At 45.7% G+C, this 27,492-nt stretch overlaps 1 protein-coding gene across 5 annotated transcripts in view; it reads right to left on the bottom strand.

Moving 5' to 3' along the window:
- CTNNA2 (catenin alpha 2) overlaps positions 1 to 27,492 on the bottom strand; it is a 2,737,142-nt gene that overhangs the window by 350,119 nt on the left and 2,359,531 nt on the right. For all 5 annotated transcript variants that reach the window (XM_063925313.1, XM_063925315.1, XM_063925316.1 and 2 more), the window contains 2 exons: positions 4,801 to 4,893; positions 1,394 to 1,550 (listed from right to left, as the gene is read on the bottom strand). In XM_063925313.1, coding sequence (XP_063781383.1) covers positions 1,394 to 1,550; positions 4,801 to 4,893 — 250 coding nt within the window. The remainder of the gene's footprint in view (positions 1 to 1,393; positions 1,551 to 4,800; positions 4,894 to 27,492) is intronic.

Raw genomic sequence — 27,492 nt, forward strand, 5'->3', positions numbered from 1 at the left:
GTAAACCAGTTTATTTCGTTGCCTAAAATTCTACATTTTCTTATTTTTATTCCTCGAGACTGGCTGATTTTCTGTATAAATTAGTACGCCGGTAAGTTGTTACCATAGTAACTTGTACAGTAGAAACAAAATATAATCTAAATATTCAGCATAATGGGATATTAATATTTTGCCTTGAAATTGCATACTTATGTGGCAGCCAAAGTGACTTGTGTAAATTATAATCCGTGTTTTATATTTTAGGAAAGTTGCAGACGTCAGAATAAGGGGCACCTCTCTCCTGTAATAATTATCTAAATATAGCAGCTAGGATTGTAATAAAGTCACGGGTGGTTAAATGAACAGTGATAGTTACAGCTTACTGGTGCACACTAGGAAGAAAAACAAATGAATTGTTGATAAGAACGGCCTTAGTTTTAAAATATGGTAAATGGATTTTATAAGTGACAGGAATTACCTTCCCTTAGTCCAGGTTTCTGCAGCTGCAGAATCCAAAGCAGCCAGCAGAGGGCCACCTATTATATGCTGTAGCTGTGGATTGTACACTATTCTTGGGCCTTGTTTATGTATACTGTCAAAATGCTATATGTGCCAAATGAGAATAAAAACTCATTTGGAATGCAAAAAGGAATTCATCCTTAGTTGCACCCAGTCCTTCTCTAACCACACTACAATGCAAAATGAGTTAATCATCGTTCCTCTATTTTTATTCATAGACGAGAACTTTGTGAAATGTTAATATACAAATTCAAGGGACTCATAATTTTTTTTATGGGAAATGCAACTTTCTCATGGGACGCCTCTTTCACTTGTGTTTCAGATGCTAATTACGTCAAACGCAAAGCAAAGACGCAGCTTGATGATTTTATCAATGGAGTATTGCACCTGTACAAAATGGCCGTTTCCACCAGGAAACTTTGGGGTCTATTTACTAAGCCTTGGAGAGAGATATAGGGGGACATGTACAAAGCAGTGATAAAAGTGGATAAGTGAGCCAGTGGAGGAGTTGTCCCTGGCAACCAATCAGCTGCTCTGTACACTTTTGTAGTATGCAAATTATAAATGTTACGTCAATTCTGATTGGTTGCCATAGGCAACGTCTTCACTGGCTCACTTCTCCTCTCTTATCACAGCTTAGTACATGTCCCCGAAAGTACTGGTCAAGCAGCTCTTGTAATTTTTCAAACACAGCCTGTAACATGGCAGTTAGGAGCTGATTGGCTGGCACTTTATCTCTTCCCGCTTTAGCTCTCTCCAAGGGTTAGTACATAGACCCCTATATCTGTGTGAGGTTTCGCCGCAATTTCAATCATCTCTGCTTTGTGTGTATACAGGTGGAGCATGCTTTAGTGAATCATTTATTCCCTAACTCATCAAACCGTGGACCACATACCTGAGACAGAAAGAAAGTCATCTACCGATGTGATGTCATCTACGGCCTCAGTGAGAACACGGACCTGCTTCTCCCATTGGTCCTTGAACACATCCATGTTATCCTGCGCCACTTTACTCTGCGGCCTGGCAGCCAATGTCAACGCAGCATTAATCACCTGGGTTAAATGAAGGTTATCAAAGTCTATGAAGTAAAGAGCACCAACTCCTGCCATATGCTTTATTTCTACATTAGACAAGTTTAGAGCAACAAAATGGCTTTTCATTTATAGTGGATAGATAACCAGGGGGCGCAGAATGTTATTATAAAGGTTGCAGTTTTAAATACATATGCTGCAATCAGTAAATGAGCGTCAGCCATGCTACAATGTTATCATATTGCGCCACTCATAAATTACTATTTTGCATTTCGTTACCGCGGCAACATTGGAAAATCAGACATTTTGCATGCAGTACCAGGACTGGCCACATGGGGGACTCTCATTGCACATTGAAACTGATTGATGAATGACTTTGGCAATCTCTTGTAATAAATACATGATTAAATGAATGCCCCGCTCTAAAGAATAACCAACAGCAGTGCTAGAGCCCGGGCTGGTTACCACCTTTTGCATGGTGTCCCACCGCCTAAGATCCCCCTCTCATGCAGTGCTTCAGAGCCAGCCCATTTAGCACCGAGTTGCACACCTTAGGGGCACAAAATGCTAAATGATGTATATTTTATTAAGCACATCTTGAAAACGTCCTTTTTCCACTTTATTAAACAGCAAAATCTTCTTTACAGATGTAGTCCCATAGTAATCTTCATCCATGATGAACTGTGATTGGAAATATAATATAAAACATCGAGGATGGTGGCAGCTGCTCACTAGGATCCATGCCACTAATTAAAAAAATGCAGTGAATAGCGCTTTGCAAACCTTTAATGCTCAGCCAATCAAAAGCGGTTTTCCCTCAGAGACTACCGTACTTTTGTTATCCTGAGCGCTGAAAGGGCGTGCATTCAGTCAGGGCAGTGACAAAGGGTGTGCGACCGGAGCCTGCCGCTCCTGAGCAAGTAGCATTTATCAGAGAGGAATTGATAAAACAGTGTGAAGATTGAGCTCATAGTCTACAATGGTAAATGCCATTAAAAAATGGCGTAAGCTATCAGGAGTCATGCCAATAGCTAGATGAGTTTGGCAATATTGGAGTCCCTGTAGGCTCCTGCTGTGCTGGCAAAAAAAATAGAGGGCTAGCAGAAAATGCTGCAATACCTTTTTAATATATCCGGAGGATACTTAAAAAATGCTCTGGAAATTGCTGTTTTTGGAAGAGTTTAAAGAAAGTTGCATTAATAAATCGGCTCCATATAGTAGCAGTGCTGCTGATCGTGTATTTTAAGGCAGGTTTAACATTTATTTATTTATTTGCATATTTATTGCAAAGACTTCCCATTCATTTTAATGTGAATTCCAGCACATGTGCAGTACAATTGCTTCAATAGGACATCTAGTGGCAGAGATAGGGACTGCAAGTTGAAAAAAAGTTAATTTTGACTTAACATTTCTGAAAACCTCACCAAAGCAATGCACTGTGTTTATGTAAGACACCAGAGCACATTACATGAGTAATGTGTTTTGCCTGATGCCAATTTAACACTGGTTACACTTGTACGTGTTCTAAAATATGTTATGCTGCCCTCAGAGAACACACATTCGCCCAGGAGAAGCAAAAAGTGTCAAGCGTAAGATATGCTTGGTGTATTGATATAGAAAAGGAAAGCAGGGAACCATCAACGTGAAAATAGTGATGCCAGCTTTTAGCATAGAAGGTGCACCACCGTCCAGGCCCCTCTCCTGGATAAACAGGTGGAGGGAAAACACATTTTATTTTATAACACCTATTAATCAATGATCATATTTTTATTCATCAAAAGTCCATTAAACTATGTATTTGTTACCAAAATAGAGACAATGGTGATCTTTATTAAGCAAACTTGCTGTCAGCCCTATGTCAGAATTTTATGTTATTCTAGTGCAGGATCCAGTATGACCTTTCATACTGAATATTTCTGCATATAACGGATGCAATTTTATGTAACCCAGTACATAAAGTTTTCCTCTATCTTTTCAGTCAAGCTTAAGAATCTCTCTTTAGTGCCAGGGTATTCGAGGTCACCATAAGCTGTCACTGGAATATTAACTGGCTTCCCCGGCCAGCCGGTTACATCCCAATATAATATTTTACACTCCAGCTGCTGTGGATCCTAACCCACCCCCTCCTCTGCCAAAGCTTTGCTGTTAGGGCATGCAAAATGCACCCCTGCCCAGAGTCATATGGGGATCAAAGAGGCAGAACTAAGTGCAATTCAGGCATTCTGTCGTGGGATACTGTATGCACAGAAGGGACGTCAAGTATTCACCTAACAGGGGCCTTGTGCAGAGTTGTAAAACAGACTCTGATGCGTCCAGTATCGCCGCATCATTAGTGGGAAGTCAGGTCAGGCGCCGGTGCAAATCCCTAGTGAAGGGCTTGTGATTGGTCTATCTGTACATGCCACGCTGACACTGATTGGTCCTCCTTTCAGTTCAGCTGTTCCTGTTGGATGGCTCGTGTATATACAGAGCACGCCCACTCAGCTGCATCTTGCTCCTGCACGCTATTCTGCGAATGGTCACTAATACACTGGTTTTGTGTGCGCTTTTTCAGGTACAACATACTTCCCATTTGCAAACCCCTCAGGCCCAGTGATTGTATGTTTGTGGTATCCCATTAAATAAGGCCATTTTTGTAAACAGTGCAGCGGCCCGCGCAACTACAAATAAAGATGACATGAAAACAGCGGCAGTTGTAAGGAGTGACAGTTGGAAGTGTTGGGAGGGGAGAGCAGATGGAGCAACTGAGAGATAGTAAGCAGGAGCGACACAATGCTACACTGACAACTACACAGAGAGCGCACAGCAAGTGCCTGGTGGGAATCTGGTCAGGATCCGGGAGTCGGGATCACGGAAGTAGAAATCCTGATGCCGGAATGCCAACACTACTCGGAATGCCGACACCGGCATCTCAGTTATGGTCAAAAATGTGATGTCAGATTCCCGTTTGCCGGGATCCCGAACGGCTGACTGCCGCCGCATCTGACGGGTAAGCCGTGGGGGTAGGGTGTTAGGTTTAGGCTCCAGGGGGAGGGTTAGGCTGCAGGGGTGGAGAGGAGTTTAGGTTTAGGCACCACCATATAGGCTGCTAGAAGGGTTTTTTTGTGTCTGTCTGGGGAAACCTTGCCTCTCTGCTAGGTGGTGGTATAGGGAAACACTGTTGCCAAAGGACGCATTCCCCACCAACCTGTACCCGCACCATTCCATTTACCACACCAGGATATTACATGTACTGTAATGTTCAACTTAGTAATAAATGAATTAGACGTACCTGTGGGCATAAACTATCAATCTGGGTGGCCGCCATGCGCACCAACTTCACTCCGTCTTCATTATTTGATATAGAACATGCCAGGTTTGCCACCTGAAAGACACGTAAACAGAGGAACCCATCAGGTACAAGTATGAAGAAGTGATGTCAGAGAGCTGGGATTTAAATGTAAGTTATGAAAGCGTCCATCATGAACGCACTGTGACAGAAGGCAGCCATTTTTTTCAGTGCCTTGGCAGAGCGCCAGGAACTTGTGGACAGTTCACCAAGAAGGGTGTCAGCAGTAATTGCTGCACGCGGCGGACCTACAAAGTACTGACGTCAATACAATCTCGTTGATCTATTTGCTGTCAGCGTCCAATCACTTTTACCTACATAGTGTAGTATAATACTAAGGAGACTTTATATGTTATACACATGTACACCCAACCCACTTCGTCAAGACAGCCTGATTGCACTGTAATAACATATTACAAGTCCTACGTTGTTGTTGTTGTTGTTGTTATTTATTATTAACAACTTTTACACACATTTATTTATATAGTGGCAGCATATTCCGTTGCGTTTTGCGTTTCTGAAAACTGTCTAACCAGTTAATATACTAAATTATTACGGCTTTCTTCAGCGGACTTTCATTTTCAAGCCCATACACTATACAGTACCTGAAGCTGTCGTTGGTAACTATAACTGAAGCTGTCGACGCAACCCTTATATTCCACTCTGATTCGTTACCCCAGCTGAGATATACGTAATAAACTATTTATTCTATATTAACTCTCAAAATTAGTTGCCAACATCATTTTTTATTTTTTTTTAGTGCCCAAAACATCAGACTGAGACGTTCGATTCAATTGAAACATTTTTATTTATTTTTTCATTGTGATTTTTCGATGTTGGGGAAGATGTTTCAACGCTTGGAGAGAGATAAAGTAACAGGCAATCAGCTCCTCACTGCCGTGTTACGAGCTGTGTTTGAAAAAGGACAAGAGATGAGAGGTTGGTACTTTATCTCTCTCCACGATTTGACAAGTCTACCCCCATTATGTTTTACGTCTTTCTCTCGTAGAAAATGTTGTGCCTTTATTTTTGGTTAAATTCATAACACATCCATCACATACAGGGTTTTCCCGTCTCAGCATCAAACACGCCACATGTCATTTCTTGTATGTTAGCAATTCTGTCAGGCTCTTTTCCTCCCGCAGACATGGAAATGTCCCCTCATAAATTACCCCCTTTAAAAAGTCTGCCAACAATCTGCAAACTCCATTCCTGGGCAAACTTTTGTTTAAACGGCATCACAAGCAGGCTTCTTAATTCACATCTGTACAGACAACAAGTGATACATTTTTAAATAGCATGTTTGAGTATTCATTATGCCTTCCAGCAGAGATACCAGTTGGAGATGATTCATGAATGAGTTCAAATACCCCTCGTCTTTGCAATTTTCCTCTGGTCTCCCCTTGCGGTATTAATCTGTTCCCTTGTCTTGTATACATCACTGTATAAGCTCTGATCCATCTGTTCTTCAGAGTCCATTCCACTTCAGAGCGGTTGAGAACGTGGCCTGCATGTTTCAGAATCTCGAGCGCTGTTCTGGCACCCACCAGCCCGCGCTTCCGAGCCCCCTTTCCAGTCACATTCCACTCAAGATTCCATCTTCACATAATCATTTTCTTTTCATGGAGGAAAAAAAAATGACTTAGTCTATTTATTAAACAGCCTTGGAGCCTCACGTCAATTTTTTTTTTCTCCCTTTTATTCGAATTTGACATTTTCCAGATGATGTCCTCTTTTTTAAAAAAAATATTGCTCATGCATCGAGAGGCTCTTTGCAAATTTTGCTAGGAAATAAAGCCTACAACCGGCAGTAAAAGATGCCAAACGGTGACAAATCATGGGATACATATATATATATAAAACTGAAACGTAAAACTCAATGCTGTATTATAGTCTGTATATTGCGTGGATGCTGTCCTTATTTTGAGTTTTATTTCCCCGGAATTGGTGACCTGCATGAGAGAGATACTACTTAGGGCTTACAATGGACAATTCATCTTCCTTCTGTGAGAGGTCGGCTAAGAATTCGGAAACACTTTAATAGTTTAGTAATAGTTTTATTGCCCTTTTAAGATACCCATCAAGCTGATGTGAAATGTGCAGTTCTCCCAGAAGGGTGTTTTATCTCTTTACAACCTGGCTGCGGGATTTCTTTTTTTCCCCCCCTTGGCCTGCATTAATCACACCGGACACTGAGGCTCAGGATGTGTTTAAGCAACATTTCAGGAGAGTGAGAACTGTGAACCGCAAACAGCAACTCAGATGCAGGGCAGCCAGCGAATGTTTGCACAAATTACTAATAAAGGCAGGGACGGATCTAGACTTTTCTTTAGGGGGGGCGGTTTACTGTTTAATCTTGACTCCTCCCTCTACAGTCCCAACTCCTCCCATCTGCAATCCTAACTCCTCCTCTCTCAATTCTGACTGAACTTTTTGAGTGAGACTGAGATAGAGCTTTGTGATTGTTGTATGTACATGTGACTGTGCTATGGGGTAATTGTATTTATTAGCCCTAGTACCCACACACCAGCAAGTGAGGGGCAAATGCTCTGTAACGCTTGCTCTCCTGGCTCCTCTGTGCTGCTGTGGTATAAGCTACAGCACATCGTTCTGCCTCAGGCTCTCCCAGGAGAGCTCTCTTCTGCTCAAAAGTGGGCGTGGCTATGACTGTGTTAGGGGGGGGCGGACGCCCCCTTCGCCCCCCCCTTAGATCCGGCCCTGAATAAGGGTCATATCTTGGGTGGTGTGACCGGTGGCACTGCCCAGGGGAGGGCACAGCTGCCCTCTGTGATTCCGGCATTAGTGTGGCATAAACTTGCGGGTACGAGGTGTTCGCACCTAATTGAATTCGCCCGTGTGAGTTTACTTAGATTGAATTTAAATATATAAATACTGCAGAGCCGAATTGCAAGTTTGCAAATTACACCGGCATTGATAGGGGGTACTAACGCAGGCATTCTCCTATATCCTGAGTTGTGCATATCAATGCTACGGGAATGGTTTCACAGCCGTCACCATTATCAAGATCCGTCCACAGCTAGGCGTATCCTTGGTCTGTGGCCTACACCGCTTGGCCTGCAGTTCCGTTGCCACTCCTTCGGCACATATACTGGCGCAACTGAATTGTATCAGATCACAATCCTCTGGAGTGGCTGATTCTTGACTTTGAAGAAATTGCAGAGCAAAAAAAAAAAACAGAAGTGATTCGATTCCGAATCAGCCTCTGTGAGCACCATAATGGACTTATGATCTGCGCCACGTAAACTTTTACAATACAGATGATGCTATTTTACAAATTGAGACCCTAATTTCAGTGGTGCATGCAGGGGGGGTTTCCGAGCACCCAAAAAAAATAATAATAATTGTTTTCCGTTTTTTTTTGCTGCATTTTGCGAGCCTAGTTTTATTAATGGCTGTCTAGTGTCAAATGCAGCCTGCTGTCTTGCTGGTGGCACTTGTAAGTGCTTAATAAAAGTTAACTTTATTTTAATGATAGTACATATATATCCATGTGCATACATATATACACATGTATATACATACATATATATACACACACACACACACACACACACATATATATATATAGGTGTATATACATTATATATATATGTGTATATACTGTATATATATATATATATATATATATATACACACACACACACACACAGACACACTAGTTTTACGGACCCAGCATATACTGGGTCACCTCAGTCCCCACCCCCGTGCTTGGCTCCACCCAGTTCTAGAAAACCCCCCCCCATGCAAATCCTGCATTTGCCACTGCATTTGAGAGTCCCCCTCGTAGAGGAAACCAAGTCATGCATATTATATCTAAGCCGTAACGCGATTTCCAGTCCCTGCTCATTTTTTACTGACAGCTAAGCAGCGGAACTACGTTCTCTCCATGTTTGCAAAACACAAAATTAAATATTTGTGAGCCCAAGCTGTAAAATGCTGCGAGCTTCCTGCAGACACAGCAAGTATGTTCCCGAGGCAAACGCAGCCCGTGGATCTAGAGGACTGTCATCCCTCACACAGAAACCTTCTACCCCAAAGGTATAGCAATCTGTCACTGTGTCTTGGCACCGAACCTTTCAACAATTGCAGTTGCTTAATTACAGTTTAATGCTCTGTATGAAGAAACTGTTGTTGTACCCTCATTGCGCCTGATTCAGAGATGTACGCTAATGTGTGCGTAGATACTGTGCGGAAATGTGCAAAAGCCGCCGCCACAGCTGCAAACGTGTACTCAGATAGTGGGGGTCATTCCGAGTTGATCGCATGCTGCCGATTTTCGCAGCGCATCGATCAGGTTACTACTGTGCATGCACCGCAATGCGCACGCGCTTCTTACGGGTCCAACCAGCATCGTTGCTGTGCAATGCTTTTAGCGACTAATCCATTCGCACAGCCGATCGCAAGGAGATTGACAGGAAGAGGGCGTCAACTGACCGTTTTCTGGGAGTGGTAGGGAAAATGTAGGCGTGTCCAAGCGTTTGCAGGGCGAGTGTCTGACGTCAATTCCGGGACCGGACAGGCTGAAGTGATCGCAGCGGCTGAGTAAGTTCAGAGCTACTCAGAAACTGCACAAAACTTTTTTGTCCTGCTCGGTTGCACACGTGATCGCACCCTTGCACAGCTAAAATACACTCCCCCGTAGGCGGCGACTATCTGATCGCTGCTCTGCAAAAAATAGCTAGCGACCGATCAACTCGGAATGAGGGCCAGTGTGCGAAAATATGCTGCAGTTGCGGGGAATAGTATGGCGACGCCCACTGGCTGCTTTGCAAGTTCCAGAACTAACACGCATCATCAATCAGTGGACCACTCCCCCATTACCTCCCTACCCAGCAATGTATGCCCCTGGGGAACCCACGGCCGCTAGGGAAGTCTCTCAGCAAATTAGCCCAGCCTTACCTTTTGGTCCGATCTCCAGACTCTGGTCTCCATGAATGAAGCTGGTATTAGGCCCCATGGTGGTCATTCCGAGTTGTTCGCTCGCTAGCTGTTTTTAGCAGCCGTGTAAACGCTATGCCGCCTCCCACTGGGAGTGTATTTTAGCTTAGAAGTGCGAACGAAAGGATCGCAGAGCGGCTACAAAGTTTTTTTGTGCAGTTTTAGAGTAGCTCAATACTTACTCAGCGCTTACGATCACTTCAGACTGTTCAGTTCCTGTTTTGACGTCACAAACACACCCTGTGTTCGCCCAGCCACGCCTGCGTTTTTCCTGGCACGCCTGCGTTTTTTTGAACACTCCCTGAAAACGGTCAGTTGACACCCAGAAACGCCCACTTCATGTCAATCTCTCTGCAGCCAGCCGTGCGACTGAAAAGCTTCGCTAGACCCTGTGTGAAACTACATCGGTCGTAATATTACATCGCGCGCAGAAGTGCCATGTTTTTGCCTCATCGCTGCACAGCGAACGAATGCAGCTGGCGATCAACTCGGAATGACCACCCATGTGCACTGCAGGTGGGGCAGATGTAACATGTGCAGAGAGAGTTAGACTTGGGTGGGTTATTTTGTTTCTGTGCCGGGTAAATACTAGAGATGAGCGCCGGAAATTTTTCGGGTTTTGTGTTTTGGTTTTGGGTTCGGTTCCGCGGCCGTGTTTTGGGTTCGACCGCGTTTTGGCAAAACCTCACCGAATTTTTTTTGTCGGATTCGGGTGTGTTTTGGATTCGGGTGTTTTTTTCAAAAAACCCTAAAAAACAGCTTAAATCATAGAATTTGGGGGTAATTTTGATCCCAAAGTATTATTAACCTCAAAAAACATAATTTACACTCATTTTCAGCCTATTCTGAACACATCACACCTCACAATATTATTTTTAGTCCTAAAATTTGCACCGAGGTCGCTGTGTGAGTAAGATAAGCGACCCTAGTGGCCGACACAAACACCGGGCCCATCTAGGAGTGGCACTGCAGTGTCACGCAGGATGTCCCTTCCAAAAAACCCTCCCCAAACAGCACATGACGCAAAGAAAAAAAGAGGCGCAATGAGGTAGCTGTGTGAGTAAGATTAGCGACCCTAGTGGCCGACACAAACACCGGGCCCATCTAGGAGTGGCACTGCAGTGTCACGCAGGATGTCCCTTCCAAAAAACCCTCCCCAAACAGCACATGACGCAAAGAAAAAAAGAGGCGCAATGAGGTAGCTGACTGTGTGAGAAAGATAAGCGACCCTAGTGGCCGACACAAACACCGGGCCCATCTAGGAGTGGCACTGCAGTGTCACGCAGGATGTCCCTTCCAAAAAACCCTCCCCAAACAGCACATGACGCAAAGAAAAAAAGAGGCGCAATGAGGTAGCTGACTGTGTGAGAAAGATAAGCGACCCTAGTGGCCGACACAAACACCGGGCCCATCTAGGAGTGGCACTGCAGTGTCACGCAGGATGTCCCTTCCAAAAAACCCTCCCCAAACAGCACATGACGCAAAGAAAAAAAGAGGCGCAATGAGGTAGCTGTGTGAGTAAGATTAGCGACCCTAGTGGCCGACACAAACACCGGGCCCATCTAGGAGTGGCACTGCAGTGTCACGCAGGATGTCCCTTCCAAAAAACCCTCCCCAAACAGCACATGACGCAAAGAAAAAAAGAGGCGCAATGAGGTAGCTGACTGTGTGAGAAAGATAAGCGACCCTAGTGGCCGACACAAACACCGGGCCCATCTAGGAGTGGCACTGCAGTGTCACGCAGGATGTCCCTTCCAAAAAACCCTCCCCAAACAGCACATGACGCAAAGAAAAAAAGAGGCGCAATGAGGTAGCTGTGTGAGAAAGATAAGCGACCCTAGTGGCCGACACAAACACCGGGCCCATCTAGGAGTGGCACTGCAGTGTCACGCAGGATGTCCCTTCCAAAAAACCCTCCCCAAACAGCACATGACGCAAAGAAAAATAAAAGAAAAAAGAGGTGCAAGATGGAATTGTCCTTGGGCCCTTCCCACCCACCCTTATGTTGTATAAACAAAACAGGACATGCACACTTTAACCAACCCATCATTTCAGTGACAGGGTCTGCCACACGACTGTGACTGAAATGACGGGTTGGTTTGGACCCCCACCAAAAAAGAAGCAATTAATCTCTCCTTGCACAAACTGGCTCTACAGAGGCAAGATGTCCACCTCATCATCATCCTCCGATATATCACCGTGTACATCCCCCTCCTCACAGATTATCAATTCGTCCCCACTGGAATCCACCATGTCAGCTCCCTGTGTACTTTGTGGAGGCAATTGCTGCTGGTCAATGTCTCCGCGGAGGAATTGATTATAATTCATTTTAATGAACATCATCTTCTCCACATTTTCTGGATGTAACCTCGTACGCCGATTGCTGACAAGGTGAGCGGCGGCACTAAACACTCTTTCGGAGTACACACTTGTGGGAGGGCAACTTAGGTAGAATAAAGCCAGTTTGTGCAAGGGCCTCCAAATTGCCTCTTTTTCCTGCCAGTATAAGTACGGACTGTGTGACGTGCCTACTTGGATGCGGTCACTCATATAATCCTCCACCATTCTATCAATGGTGATAGAATCATATGCAGTGACAGTAGACGACATGTCCGTAATGGTTGTCAGGTCCTTCAGTCCGGACCAGATGTCAGCATCAGCAGTCGCTCCAGACTGCCCTGCATCACCGCCAGCGGGTGGGCTCGGAATTCTGAGCCTTTTCCTCGCAGCCCCAGTTGCGGGAGAATGTGAAGGAGGAGATGTTGACAGGTCGCGTTCCGCTTGACTTGACAATTTTCTCACCAGCAGGTCTTTGAAACCCAGCAGACTTGTGTGCGCCGGAAAGAGAGATCCAAGGTAGGTTTTAAATCTAGGATCGAGCACGGTGGCCAAAATGTAGTGCTCTGATTTCAACAGATTGACCACCCGTGAATCCTTGTTAAGCGAATTAAGGGCTCCATCCACAAGTCCCACATGCCTAGCGGAATCGCTCTGTCTTAGCTCCTCCTTCAATGTCTCCAGCTTCTTCTGCAAAAGCCTGATGAGGGGAATGACCTGACTCAGGCTGGCAGTGTCTGAACTGACTTCACGTGTGGCAAGTTCAAAAGGTTGCAGAACCTTGCACAACGTTGAAATCATTCTCCACTGCGCTTGAGACAGGTGCATTCCACCTCCTATATCGTGGTCAGTTGTATAGGCTTGAATGGCCTTTTGCTGCTCCTCCAACCTCTGAAGCATATAGAGGGTTGAATTCCACCTCGTTACCACCTCCTGCTTCAGATGATGGCAGGGCAGGTTCAGGCGTTTTTGGTGGTGCTCCAGTCTTCTGTACGTGCTGCCTGTACGCCGAAAGTGTCCCGCAATTTTTCTGGCCACCGACAGCATCTCTTGCACGCCCCTGTCGTTTTTTAAAAAATTCTGCACCACCAAATTCAAGGTATGTGCAAAACATGGGACGTGCTGGAATTTGCCCAGATGTAATGCACGCACAATATTGCTGGCGTTGTCCGATGCCACAAATCCACAGGAGAGTCCAATTGGGGTAAGCCATTCCGCGATGATCTTCCTCAGTTGCCGTAAGAGGTTTTCAGCTGTGTGCGTATTCTGGAAACCGGTGATACAAAGCGTAGCCTGCCTAGGAACGAGTTGGCGTTTGCGAGATGCTGCTACTGGTGCCGCCGCTGCTGTTCTTGCGGCGGGAGTCCATACATCTACCCAGTGGGCTGTCACAGTCATATAGTCCTGACCCTGCCCTGCTCCACTTGTCCACATGTCCGTGGTTAAGTGGACATTGGGTACAGCTGCATTTTTTAGGACACTGGTGACTCTTTTTCTGAGGTCTGTGTACATTTTCGGTATCGCAACCCTAGAGAAATGGAACCTAGATGGTATTTGGTACCGGGGACACAGTACCTCCAACAAGTCTTTAGTTGGCTCTGCAGTAATGATGGATACCGGAACCACGTTTCTCACCACCCAGGATGTCAAGGCCTCAGTTATCCGCTTTGCAGTAGGATGACTGCTGTGATATTTAATCTTCCTCGCAAATGACTGTTGGACAGTCAATTGCTTGGTGGAAGTAGTAAAAGTGGTCTTACGACTTCCTCTCTGGGATGACCATCGACTCCCAGCAGCAACAACAGCAGCGCCAGCAGCAGTAGGCGTTACACGCAAGGATGCATCGGAGGAATCCCAGGCAGGAGAGGAATCGTCAGAATTGCCAGTGACATGGCCTGCAGGACTATTGGCATTCCTGGGGAAGGAGGAAATTGACACTGAGGGAGTTGGTGGGGTGGTTTGCGTGAGCTTGGTTACAAGAGGAAGGGATTTACTGGTCAGTGGAGTGCTTCCGCTGTCACCCAAAGTTTTTGAACTTGTCACTGACTTATTATGAATGCGCTGCAGGTGACGTATAAGGGAGGATGTTCCGAGGTGGTTAACGTCCTTACCCCTACTTATTACAGCTTGACAAAGGGAACACACGGCTTGACACCTGTTGTCCGCATTTCTGGTGAAATACCTCCACACCGAAGAGCTGATTTTTTTGGTATTTTCACCTGGCATGTCAACGGCCATATTCGTCCCACGGACAACAGGTGTCTCCCCGGGTGCCTGACTTAAACAAACCACCTCACCATCAGAATCCTCCTTGTCAATTTCCTCCCCAGCGCCAGCAACACCCATATCCTCCTCATCCTGGTGGACTTCAACACTGACATCTTCAATCTCACTATCAGGAACTGGACTGCGGGTGCTCCTTCCAGCACTTGCAGGGGGCGTGCAAATGGTGGAAGGCGCATGCTCTTCACATCCAGTGTTGGGAAGGTCAGGCATCGCAACCGACACAATTGGACTCTCCTTGTGGATTTGGGATTTCGAAGAACGCACAGTTCTTTGCTGTGCTTTTGCCAGCTTGAGTCGTTTCATTTTTCTAGCGAGAGGCTGAGTGCTTCCATCCTCATGTGAAGCTGAACCACTAGCCATGAACATAGGCCAGGGCCTCAGCCGTTCCTTGCCACTCCGTGTGGTAAATGGCATATTGGCAAGTTTACGCTTCTCCTCCGACAATTTTAGTTTAGGTTTTGGAGTCCTTTTTTTTCTGATATTTGGTGTTTTGGATTTGACATGCTCTGTACTATGACATTGGGCATCGGCCTTGGCAGACGACGTTGCTGGCATTTCATCGTCTCGGCCATGACTAGTGGCAGCAGCTTCAGCACGAGGTGGAAGTGGATCTTGATCTTTCCCTAATTTTGGAACCTCAACTTTTTTGTTCTCCATATTTTATAGGCAGAACTAAAAGGCACCTCAGGTAAACAATGGAGATGGATGGATTGGATACTAGTATACAATTATGGACGGACTGCCACGGTTAGGTGGTATAAAAAAACCACGGTTAGGTGGTATATATTATAATAATAATACAATTATGGATGGACGGACTGCCTGCCGACTGCCGACACAGAGGTAGCCACAGCCGTGAACTACCGCACTGTACACTGGTTGATAAAGAGATAGTAGTATACTCGTAACAACTAGTATGACACTATGACGACGGTATAAAGAAAGAAAAAAAAATACCACGGTTAGGTGGTATATATTATAATAATAATACAATTATGGATGGACGGACTGCCTGTCGACTGCCGACACAGAGGTAGCCACAGCCGTGAACTACCGCACTGTACACTGGTTGATAAAGAGATAGTAGTATACTCGTAACAACTAGTATGACACTATGACGACGGTATAAAGAATGAAAAAAAAACCACGGTTAGGTGGTATATATTATAATAATAATACAATTATGGATGGACGGACTGCCTGCCGACTGCCGACACAGAGGTAGCCACAGCCGTGAACTACCGCACTGTACACTGGTTGATAAAGAGATAGTAGTATACTCGTAACAACTAGTATGACACTATGACGACGGTATAAAGAATGAAAAAAAAACCACGGTTAGGTGGTATATATTATAATAATAATACAATTATGGATGGACGGACTGCCTGCCGACTGCCGACACAGAGGTAGCCACAGCCGTGAACTACCGCACTGTACACTGGTTGATAAAGAGATAGTAGTATACTCGTAACAACTAGTATGACACTATGACGACGGTATAAAGAATGAAAAAAAAACCACGGTTAGGTGGTATATATTATAATAATAATACAATTATGGATGGACGGACTGCCTGCCGACTGCCGACACAGAGGTAGCCACAGCCGTGAACTACCGCACTGTACACTGGTTGATAAAGAGATAGTAGTATACTCGTAACAACTAGTATGACACTATGACGACGGTATAAAGAATGAAAAAAAAACCACGGTTAGGTGGTATATATTATAATAATAATACAATTATGGATGGACGGACTGCCTGCCGACTGCCGACACAGAGGTAGCCACAGCCGTGAACTACCGCACTGTACACTGGTTGATAAAGAGATAGTAGTATACTCGTAACAACTAGTATGACACTATGACGACGGTATAAAGAAAGAAAAAAAAATACCACAGTTAGGTGGTATATATTATAATAATAATACAATTATGGATGGACGGACTGCCTGCCGACTGCCGACACAGAGGTAGCCACAGCCGTGAACTACCGCACTGTACACTGGTTGATAAAGAGATAGTAGTATACTCGTAACAACTAGTATGACACTATGACGACGGTATAAAGAATGAAAAAAAAACCACGGTTAGGTGGTATATATTATAATAATAATACAATTATGGATGGACGGACTGCCTGCCGACTGCCGACACAGAGGTAGCCACAGCCGTGAACTACCGCACTGTACACTGGTTGATAAAGAGATAGTAGTATACTCGTAACAACTAGTATGACACTATGACGACGGTATAAAGAATGAAAAAAAAACCACGGTTAGGTGGTATATATTATAATAATAATACAATTATGGATGGACGGACTGCCTGCCGACTGCCGACACAGAGGTAGCCACAGCCGTGAACTACCGCACTGTACACTGGTTGATAAAGAGATAGTAGTATACTCGTAACAACTAGTATGACACTATGACGGTATAAAGAATGAAAAAAAAACCACGGTTAGGTGGTATATATTATAATAATAATACAATTATGGATGGACGGACTGCCTGCCGACTGCCGACACAGAGGTAGCCACAGCCGTGAACTACCGCACTGTACACTGGTTGATAAAGAGATAGTAGTATACTCGTAACAACTAGTATGACACTATGACGACGGTATAAAGAAAGAAAAAAAAATACCACAGTTAGGTGGTATATATTATAATAATAATACAATTATGGATGGACGGACTGCCTGCCGACTGCCGACACAGAGGTAGCCACAGCCGTGAACTACCGCACTGTACACTGGTTGATAAAGAGATAGTAGTATACTCGTAACAACTAGTATGACACTATGACGACGGTATAAAGAATGAAAAAAAAACCACGGTTAGGTGGTATATATTATAATAATAATACAATTATGGATGGACGGACTGCCTGCCGACTGCCGACACAGAGGTAGCCACAGCCGTGAACTACCGCACTGTACACTGGTTGATAAAGAGATAGTAGTATACTCGTAACAACTAGTATGACACTATGACGACGGTATAAAGAATGAAAAAAAAACCACGGTTAGGTGGTATATATTATAATAATAATACAATTATGGATGGACGGACTGCCTGCCGACTGCCGACACAGAGGTAGCCACAGCCGTGAACTACCGCACTGTACACTGGTTGATAAAGAGATAGTAGTATACTCGTAACAACTAGTATGACACTATGACGACGGTATAAAGAATGAAAAAAAAACCACGGTTAGGTGGTATATATTATAATAATAATACAATTATGGATGGACGGACTGCCTGCCGACTGCCGACACAGAGGTAGCCACAGCCGTGAACTACCGCACTGTACACTGGTTGATAAAGAGATAGTAGTATACTCGTAACAACTAGTATGACACTATGACGACGGTATAAAGAATGAAAAAAAAACCACGGTTAGGTGGTATATATTATAATAATAATACAATTATGGATGGACGGACTGCCTGCCGACTGCCGACACAGAGGTAGCCACAGCCGTGAACTACCGCACTGTACACTGGTTGATAAAGAGATAGTAGTATACTCGTAACAACTAGTATGACACTATGACGGTATAAAGAATGAAAAAAAAACCACGGTTAGGTGGTATATATTATAATAATAATACAATTATGGATGGACGGACTGCCTGCCGACTGCCGACACAGAGGTAGCCACAGCCGTGAACTACCGCACTGTACACTGGTTGATAAAGAGATAGTAGTATACTCGTAACAACTAGTATGACACTATGACGACGGTATAAAGAAAGAAAAAAAAATACCACGGTTAGGTGGTATATATTGTAATACAATTATGGATGGACGGACTGCCTGCCGAGTTCCGACTGCCGACACAGAGGTAGCCACAGCCGTGAACTACCGCACTGTACTGTGTCTGCTGCTAATATAGACTGGTTGATAAAGAGATAGTATACAATACATACAACAATATACTACTATACTGGTGGTCAGGCACTGGTCACCACTAGTCACACTGGCAGTGGCACTCCTGCAGCAAAAGTGTGCACTGTTTAATTTTAAATTAATATAATATTATGTACTCCTGGGGGCTCCTGCTATAACAACCTGCAGTGCTCCCCAGTCTCCCCCACAATTATTATAAGCTTTGCCTTTTATACATTGATGTGCAGCACACTGGGCTGAGCTGAGTGCACACAGACTGAGTCACACTGTGTGACTGGCTGCTGCTGTGTATCGTTTTTTTTCAGGCAGAGAACGGATATAGCAGAGAACGGATATATTATATTAAAATAAATAAAAGTTAACTAACAACAACTGCACTGGTCACTGTGGTAAACTCTGTCTGACTCTGCACAATCTCTCTCTCTCTTCTAATCTAATTTCTAATGGAGAGGACGCCAGCCACGTCCTCTCCCTATCAATCTCAATGCACGTGTGAAAATGGCGGCGACGCGCGGCTCCTTATATAGAATCCGAGTCTCGCGAGAATCCGACAGCGTCATGATGACGTTCGGGCGCGCTCGGGTTAACCGAGCAAGGCGGGAGGATCCGAGTCTGCTCGGACCCGTGAAAAAAACATGAAGTTCGTGCGGGTTCGGTTTCAGAGAAACCGAACCCGCTCATCTCTAGTAAATACTGGCTGCTTTATTTTTACACTGCCATTTAGATTTCAGTTTAAACACACCCCACCCAAACCTAACTCTCTCTGCACATGTTACATCTGCCCCACCTGCAGTGCACATGGGAGGTCATTCCGAGTCGTTCGCTCGGAAAATTTCTTCGCATCGCAGCGTTTTTCCGCTTAGTGCGCATGCGCAATGTCCGCACTGCGACTGCGCCAAGTAAATTTGCTATGAAGTTTGGATTTTTACTCACGGCTTTTTCATCGTTCTGGCGATCGTAATGTGATTGACAGGAAATGGGTGTTACTGGGCGGAAACAGGCCGTTTTATGGGCGTGTGGGAAAAAACGCTACCGTTTCCGGAAAAAACGTGGGAGTGGCTGGAGAAACGGAGGAGTGTCTGGGCGAACGCTGGGTGTGCTTGTGACGTCAAACCAGGAACGACAAGCACTGAACTGATCGCAGATGCCGAGTAAGTCTGAAGCTACTCTGAAACTGCTACGAGATGTGTAATTGCAATATTGCGAATCTTTCGTTCGCAATTTTAAGAAGCTAAGATTCACTCCCAGTAGGCGGCGGCTTAGCGTGTGCAATACTGCTAAAATCGCCTTGCGAGCGAACAACTCGGAATGAGGGCCATGGTTTTGCTCATTTGCTAACAAATTTGCTGCTGCGATCAACTCTGAATTAGGCCCAACAGGGGGTCATTCCGAGATGATCGTAGTGGTGCTAACTTTAGCACAGCTACAAACGTAGCTACCACCCCACCCCCCGCACAAATACAAAAGCATCGCACAGAGGCGATGCCTTTGTATCTGTGGAGTAACTCCCGGCCAGCGCAGCTCCTGCGGTTGGCCGGGAGTTGTGTGTCGATGCTACAGCCGCCGCGCCAAGCCCCCCCAACTGCGTTGGCCGGACCGCGCCTACTAAACGGAGGCTTAACGCCGCCGTTCAGCCCCCTCCCGCCCAGCGACCGCCTCTGTCTCAGAGGCGATCGCTGGGTACCGACGACTGCCATGCGACCCGATCGCTGCGCTGCGACAAACTGCAGCAAGCGATCGGGTCAGAATGACCCCCAATATGCGATTTACATTCACAGTAAAATAAAACCTTAAGATAAAATCGACAACATGGCTGGTGGTGAGCTAAAAAGAAACAACAACGTAATAAAAGAATAAAAGAAAAATAAATACAGTAGTAACCGAATATTACAGGCTCTTAGAGACAGCATACCATGTCGTACGAGTGATGAGCGGATTCGGTTTTACTCGGTTTTACTCGGTTTTACTCGGTTCTCAAAACGGCATCTTATTGGCTATCCAAAACACGTGACATCCGTGAGCCAATAAGATTCCGTTTTGAGAACCGAGTAAAACCGAGTAAAACCGAGTAAAACCGAATCCGCTCATCAATTTTCCCCATATAGCTTTCTCCCCATTTACAGTATGGTTACAAAACATAAGATGGAGAAATTGTTTCTTGGTGTAAAAAAGGGCATATATAATATATTACTAAGGACGAGACACAAACGGCGCAGCAGCACAGCCAGATAGTGCAGAATTATTATCCCTCTTATTATGAATTACTGATGCACTGTTTCACCAAAGGAGATGTTACATTGTTAATAATGTATTGTACAAAGTGCTGGAGTGCCTGTAACACAGAGAGGGGAGAAAGACCATTAAATCAGACGTGAAGGAATAAATGTGTGAATGTGGCAACACTAGAATAGAAATGTTTCCTCATATTCCCTTATACATAAACCACGGCGAGTGTTTATTTCATGCACGGCTGGCACTACTAGACCTTTTGGCTCAACCATAGGAGATGTGGTGGCAGATATACAAAGCCTTGCAGAAAGATAAAGTGGAGAGAGATTATGAACCAGACAATCAGCTGCCAACTGTCATTTTTCAAACACAGCCTGTAACATGGCAGTTAGGAGCTGATTGGCTGCTACTTTATCTTTTTAGACTGTGCTAGATAAAGTAATGCAAGAAGGTGATTGGTTGGCAATCCCCTTTCTAAGGTCTAATATACCTACCTCTCAGTCTACTCATTAAAGAGATCTATTTTTACATAATGAATGTTATCTGGTAGACTAGGGGTGGGGAAACTCCGGCCCGCAGGCCGTATAAGGCCCACAAAGCCGTTTGTTCCGGCCCACCCAGTGCTGTGTGTCAGCGAGACACGCCGCCCCTCAGTCCGGTGGCGGCGTGTCTCAGCTGTCAGGGCAGGGAGGAGAGTGCAGCTATGTCCGGCGGCAGCGGCGGGTAAGATCTCAAACCCGCCGCCGGTTCGTGAGCCAATCAGAGCTCATGGACCAGCAGCCAATCAGGAGCCGCCGCTGCCGGTCCGCAAGCTCTGATTGGACCGTGACAGCTGAGACATGCCGCCGCTGGACGGAGCACTGAGGGGCAGGAGAGGCGCATGCTGCGCTCTCATCCCCTCTCCTGACACACAGCAGCAGCGGTGAGCAGCACAGATGGGTGGGGGGAGGGCATGTGTGGGGTAATATGTATCAGGAACTGTGGGGGCATTTGTGTATCTGGCACTGTGGGGGCATTTGTGTATCTGGCACTGTGGGGGCATTTGTGTATCTGGCAGTGTGGCGGCATATGTGTATCTGGCACTGCACTATTGGAGGTAAATGTGTATCACGTCCCATTTTAATTGGCCACACCCATTTTTTGGTGCGCACACTCAGTACCACAAAGGGGCATAACTACTGAGATGGCAGAATAATTTTTAAGTTGATAATTTTTGTATGGCCCCCGAAGGATTTTATAAATATCCAAATGGCCCTTGGTAGAAAAAAGGTTCCCCACCCCTGTGATAGACCAACATATGTTGGACCCCCACACCCGTTCAGCCCTTTCCTAGATGGTATAAACAGCATCGTATACAGTATTACACAGGTAACGTGTCCAAGTTATTGGGCAGGATGCATCCCGCCCTCGTTCTCCTGCGTACTGGAATCTGTGATCTCCGGTATACCGGGTACTGTACACATACCTGCCGGGACAGGTAAAAACTGTCCCTTGTGAAGAGAAGATGCATGGGTTTATAGGGGCGGAGCGGGGGTTAGTTAGTGGATAGTCAGGGAAGAGTTACTGGGGTCAGCTATGAATAGCAATTAGACGCTCTTTGACTAAAATCTCCCGGGACCAATCACAGTCAGGAATACTAGGGAGTTATTTGTGAGATCACCAGGTATCATTCATATGACAGGGTGATTCCCGATGAGACTGATATGTAATAGGTAAAGGCTAGAGCTGGGACAGTGACTAGCCTATTAGTTCTGGGGCTGGTAGCACTGCATCCTGTGTAAGTGGAAAGCCTGCACAGTAACCTATTACACTAAGGGATAATGGCTCTATAAGCCAGTGGTGCGCATGACCTCTGCAGTGATGCATCATCCCAGTGGCGTCACAAGGCGGGTGCGGGGGGTGCGGCCTAGAAGGGGTGGCACCAATCTGTGGGCTCCTCCGCAGTGACAGGAGCCAGGTGCTGCAGTGTGAAATTCTGCTACAGCTCCTGTCATAACAGAGGAGCTGAGAGTGCTGCAGACAGTGTCCGGGGGCAGCCCAGCGCAGCCCAGCATCTCCGGAGATGATGGGCACGCCCCCAGAGTGATGATCTACGAGGTCACGTCCCCTTTCTTTGCAGTCACGCCCCTTTTCGGCGCGCTGGCATATGAATGGTGCACACCAGCTGTCACCACACCCAGTGACACCTCTGCATCGGCCCTCTTCATGTGGGACACATAGCGTTGGGCTGGGTGAATGTGATTAGTGTCACGATCCTGACTGTAGTTCTCATATTTGGTGACTTACCTCTGCCATCTGTCCTGGATCCTGTGTCTTTTCTGCTCACTGGGATTAACAGTTTGCCAGTTCCATGAATTTCCTGAGTACTGAGAGTTAACGAGCTTCACCAGTGTTGATTAACCTTTTGTGTGAATATTGAATTCAGCAAGTTTCTCTATGCTGTGCCTACACAGCAATCATTGTTGTCATTATACTATATGCCTCTCTGACTCCAGTGGCCACCAGATACATTCTCCACTGTGCTCAGCTCTCTGGTGTTTAGGCCTAAAAGGTAGCATCCTCTGCTCATTTTAGGAGTTTAGGCTTCAGTGTTTTTCCAGCCTGCGTGGAGTTTTTATATCACAGGGACAGATCACCTGACCATGAGCTATCCAATCCCATGCCAGTCTGATACTCCCTGAATCACCTGACCCTGTTCAGCAATCACCAAGGACCAGGAAGTATAAGTAAAGAGACTTGTGTTACAGAAAAGGCCATTTTCTTGTGTCACACAGATCAGTGTGAGCTTTAGTAGCTGAGCTCCCTAAGAGGTAACACTTTTACGTTGGTTCCGGTAAAACTCTGCTCTTTTGCTACCCAGTCTGGATTACAGTTGTGTTACCAGTTATATCCAGTATTCTTCAGTCTCGTCTTAAAGACACAGCCGCAGTATACATCAGTCTCGTCTTAAAGACACAGCCGCAGTATACATCAGTCTCGTCTTAAAGACACAGCTGCAGTATTCATCAGTCTCGTCTTAAAGACACAGCCGCAGTATTCATCAGTCTCGTCTTAAAGACACAGCCGCAGTATTTATCAGTCTCATCTTAAAGACACAGCCTCAGTATTCTTCAGCCTCGTCTTAAAGACACAGCCACAGTATTCTTCAGCCTCGTCTTAAAGGCACAGCCGCCATATTCTTCAGCCTTGTCTTAAAGACACAGTCGCAGTCATTGTTCTACATACAGTTGCGTTTCCAGTAATATCTGGTACCAGCCCGGATTACAGTTGCATTCCAGTTATACCGGTACCCAGTCCAGTTCTCAGTCTCACCGGTAACCAGTCTGCTCCAACATCTTCAGCTCTACTCCCAGTTCTGCGCATCTCCAGAGAGCCTATTTCATAATTACCTTGAGTACACAAACACCTACTCCTGTGACAGTATATCCAGTTCATTCTCACCAATACATTCACCATCCTGCTATCAAGTCCCTGGTGATCCAGTGATCAGAATACGGCTACCTCTGCCGAGGCCCAGTTTCGATCCCCGGTCAGGGATTTCTCCTTACTACTTCTTCTCACTGATTCCTACAGACCAGCCAAATATACACATAGGGGGTCATTCCGAGTTGATCGCTAGCTGCCGTTATTCGCAGCACAGCGATCAGGCTAAAAATCTGCATTTCTGCGCATGCGTATGCACCGCAATGCGCAGGCGCGTCGTACAGGTACAATGAGCATCGTGGGTTTGCATAGAGTCTAACGAACATTCCTATCGCAAGGCCGAACGCAGGAAGATTGACATGAAGTGGGCGTTTCTAACTTTCTGTGTATCAACTGACCGTTTTCATGGAGTGTTTAGAAAAACGCAGGCATGGCAGAAAAAACGCAGGCGTGGCTGGGCATTCGCTGGGCGGGTGTGTGACATCAAAAGCCATCTCTCCATCGTTAGAATTAATGCACACGAAGAGTAACTACAGGGCTGGTCTTGTTTTGCACAAAAAGATTTTGCAGGTGCTCTGCTGCACAAGCGTTCGCACTTCTGCAAATCGAAAATACACTCCCCAGTGGGCGGCAACAATGCGTTTGCACGGCTGCTAAAAACTGCTAGCGAGTGATCAACTTGGAATGACCCCCATAGTCCTTCAGTTTCCCACACGGACTTCACATACACGCCTGGTTCACAAAAACTACAGCCATGACAATTAGTGGGCCAGTGTAATCCATAACACATTTACAATGAAATCTGATATCCATATAAGACTATTATAGAGATATTATCAATATATCATTGACATTTCCTACAACCTGACATTCCCTCCTCATTATTCTGCATAATTACAGAATGTGATGACACATTGACCTACACACCCCATTATTATAGTATGCCCTTTTCTTGTGAGTGTTAATTAATTATTTTATTGTAGAATCCCCACTCTAGCTACAGTATCCTATTAGTCTATCCCCATCTGTACTGAGAATGTCTCCCTATTTTACCTTTCAATCTTCATCCCTATGCCCCTGCATCCCCCTTGTTATAAAAAGTCCCCTACAGTCTCTCAGCTCCTCATTACGTTCCTGATCTGTACTGCTACCAATAATGTAATGTTTCTATCACTTCCCCTATGTCCCCTCCAGTCTCTATCACCTCCCCTATGTCCTTTCCTGTCTCTATCACCTCCTCTATGTCCCCTCTAGTCTCTATCACCTCCCCTATGTCCCCTCCAGTCTCTATCACTTGCCCTATGTTCTTTCCTGTCTCTATCACCTCCTCTATGTCCCCTCTAGTTTCAATCATCTCCCCTATGTCCCCTCTAGTCTCTATCACCTCCCCTATGTCCCCTCCAGTCTCTATCACTTGCCATATGTCCCTTCCAGTTTCTATCACTTCCCCTGTGTCCCTTCCAGTCTCTATCACTTCCCCTATGTCCCTTCCAGTCTCTATCACCTCACCTATGTCCCCTCCAGTCTCTATCACCTCCCCTCCAGTCTCTATCACTTCCCCTATGTCCCATCCTGTCTTTATCACTTCCCTATGTCCCCTCCAGTCTCTATCACCTCCCCTATGTCCCTTCCAGTCTCTATCACCTCCCCTATGTCCCTTCCAGTTTCTATCACCTCCCCTATGTCCCCTCCAGTCTCTATCACCTCCCCTATGTCCCCTCCAGTCTCTATCACTTCCCCTATGTCCCTTCCTGTCTTTATCACTTCTCCTATGTCCCCTCCAGTATGTCACTTCTCCTATGTTTCCTCCAGTCTCTATCACTTCCCCAATGTTCCCTCCAGTCTCTATCACATACCGTATGTCCCTTACAGTCTCTATCACATACCCTATGGCCCTTACAGTCTCTCAACTCTTCACTATGTCCCTGATCTCTACTGCTACCAATAACTTAAACATTTATATCACCTCCTCTATGTCCCTTCATGTCTATATCACTTTCCTTATGTTCCCTCCAGTCTCTCTCTATCACCTCCCCTATGTCCCTTCCAGTCTCTATCACTTCCTCTATGTTCCCTCAAGTCTCTATCACCTCCCCTATGTCCCTTACAGTCTCTATCACTTTCCCTTTGTCCCCTACAGTCTCTCAGCTCCTCACTACATTCCTGATCTGTACTGCTACCAATAATGTAATGTTTCTATCACCTCCCCTATGTCCCCTCCAGTCTCTATCACTTCCCCTATATTCCCTCAAGTCTCTATCACCTCCCCTATATGCCCTTCAGTCTCTATCACTTTCCCTATGTCCCTTCCAGTCTCTCAGCTCTTCACTATGTCCCTGATCTCTACTGCTACCAATAACGTAACGTTTCTATCACCTCCCCTATGTTCCCTCCAGTCTCTATCATCTCCCCTATGTCCACTCCAATCTGTATCACCTCCCCTATGTCCCCTCCAGTCTCTATCACTTCCCCTATGTCCCTTCCTGTCTTTATCACTTCCCTATGTCCCTTCCAGTCTCTATCACCTCCCCTATGTCCCTTCCAGTTTCTATCACCTCCCCTATGTCCCCTCCAGTCTCTATCACCTCCCCTATGTCCCCTCCAGTCTCTATCACTTCCCCTATGTCCCTTCCTGTCTTTATCACTTCTCCTATGTCCCCTCCAGTCTGTCACTTCTCCTATGTTTCCTCCAGTCTCTATCACTTCCCCAATGTTCCCTCCAGTCTCTATCACATACCCTATGTCCCTTACAGTCTCTATCACATACCCTATGGCCCTTACAGTCTCTCAGCTCTTCACTATGTCCCTGATCTCTACTGCTACCAATAACTTAAACATTTATATCACCTCCTCTATGTCCCTTCATGTCTATATCACTTTCCTTATGTTCCCTCCAGTCTCTCTCTATCACCTCCCCTATGTCCCTTCCAGTCTCTATCACTTCCCCTATGTCCCCTACAGTCTTTTAGCTCCTCACTACATTCCTGATCTGTACTGCTACCAATAATGTAATGTTTCTATCACCTCCCCTATGTCCCCTCCAGTCTCTATCACTTCCCCTATATTCCCTCGAGTCTCTATCACCTCCCCTATATCCCCTCCAGTCTCTATCACTTCCCCTATGTCCCTTCCTGTCTTTATCACTTCTCTTATGTCCCCTCCAGTCTCTATCACTTCCCCAATGTTCCCTCCAGTCTCTATCACATACCCTATGTCCCTTCCAGTCTCTCAGCTCTTCACTATGTCCCTGATCTCTACTGCTACCAATAACGTAACGTTTCTATCACCTCCCCTATGTTCCCTCCAGTCTCTATCATCTCCCCTATGTCCACTCCAATCTATATCACCTCCCCTATGTCCCCTCCAGTCTCTATCACCTCCCCTATGTCCATTCCAATCTCTATCACCTCCCCTATGTCCCCTCCAGTCTCTATCACCTCCCCTATGTCCCCTCCAGTCTCTATCACCTCCCCTATGTCCAT

Source organism: Pseudophryne corroboree, chromosome 1 (assembly GCF_028390025.1).
Source record: "Pseudophryne corroboree isolate aPseCor3 chromosome 1, aPseCor3.hap2, whole genome shotgun sequence".
NCBI classification, from domain to species: Eukaryota; Metazoa; Chordata; class Amphibia; order Anura; family Myobatrachidae; genus Pseudophryne; species Pseudophryne corroboree.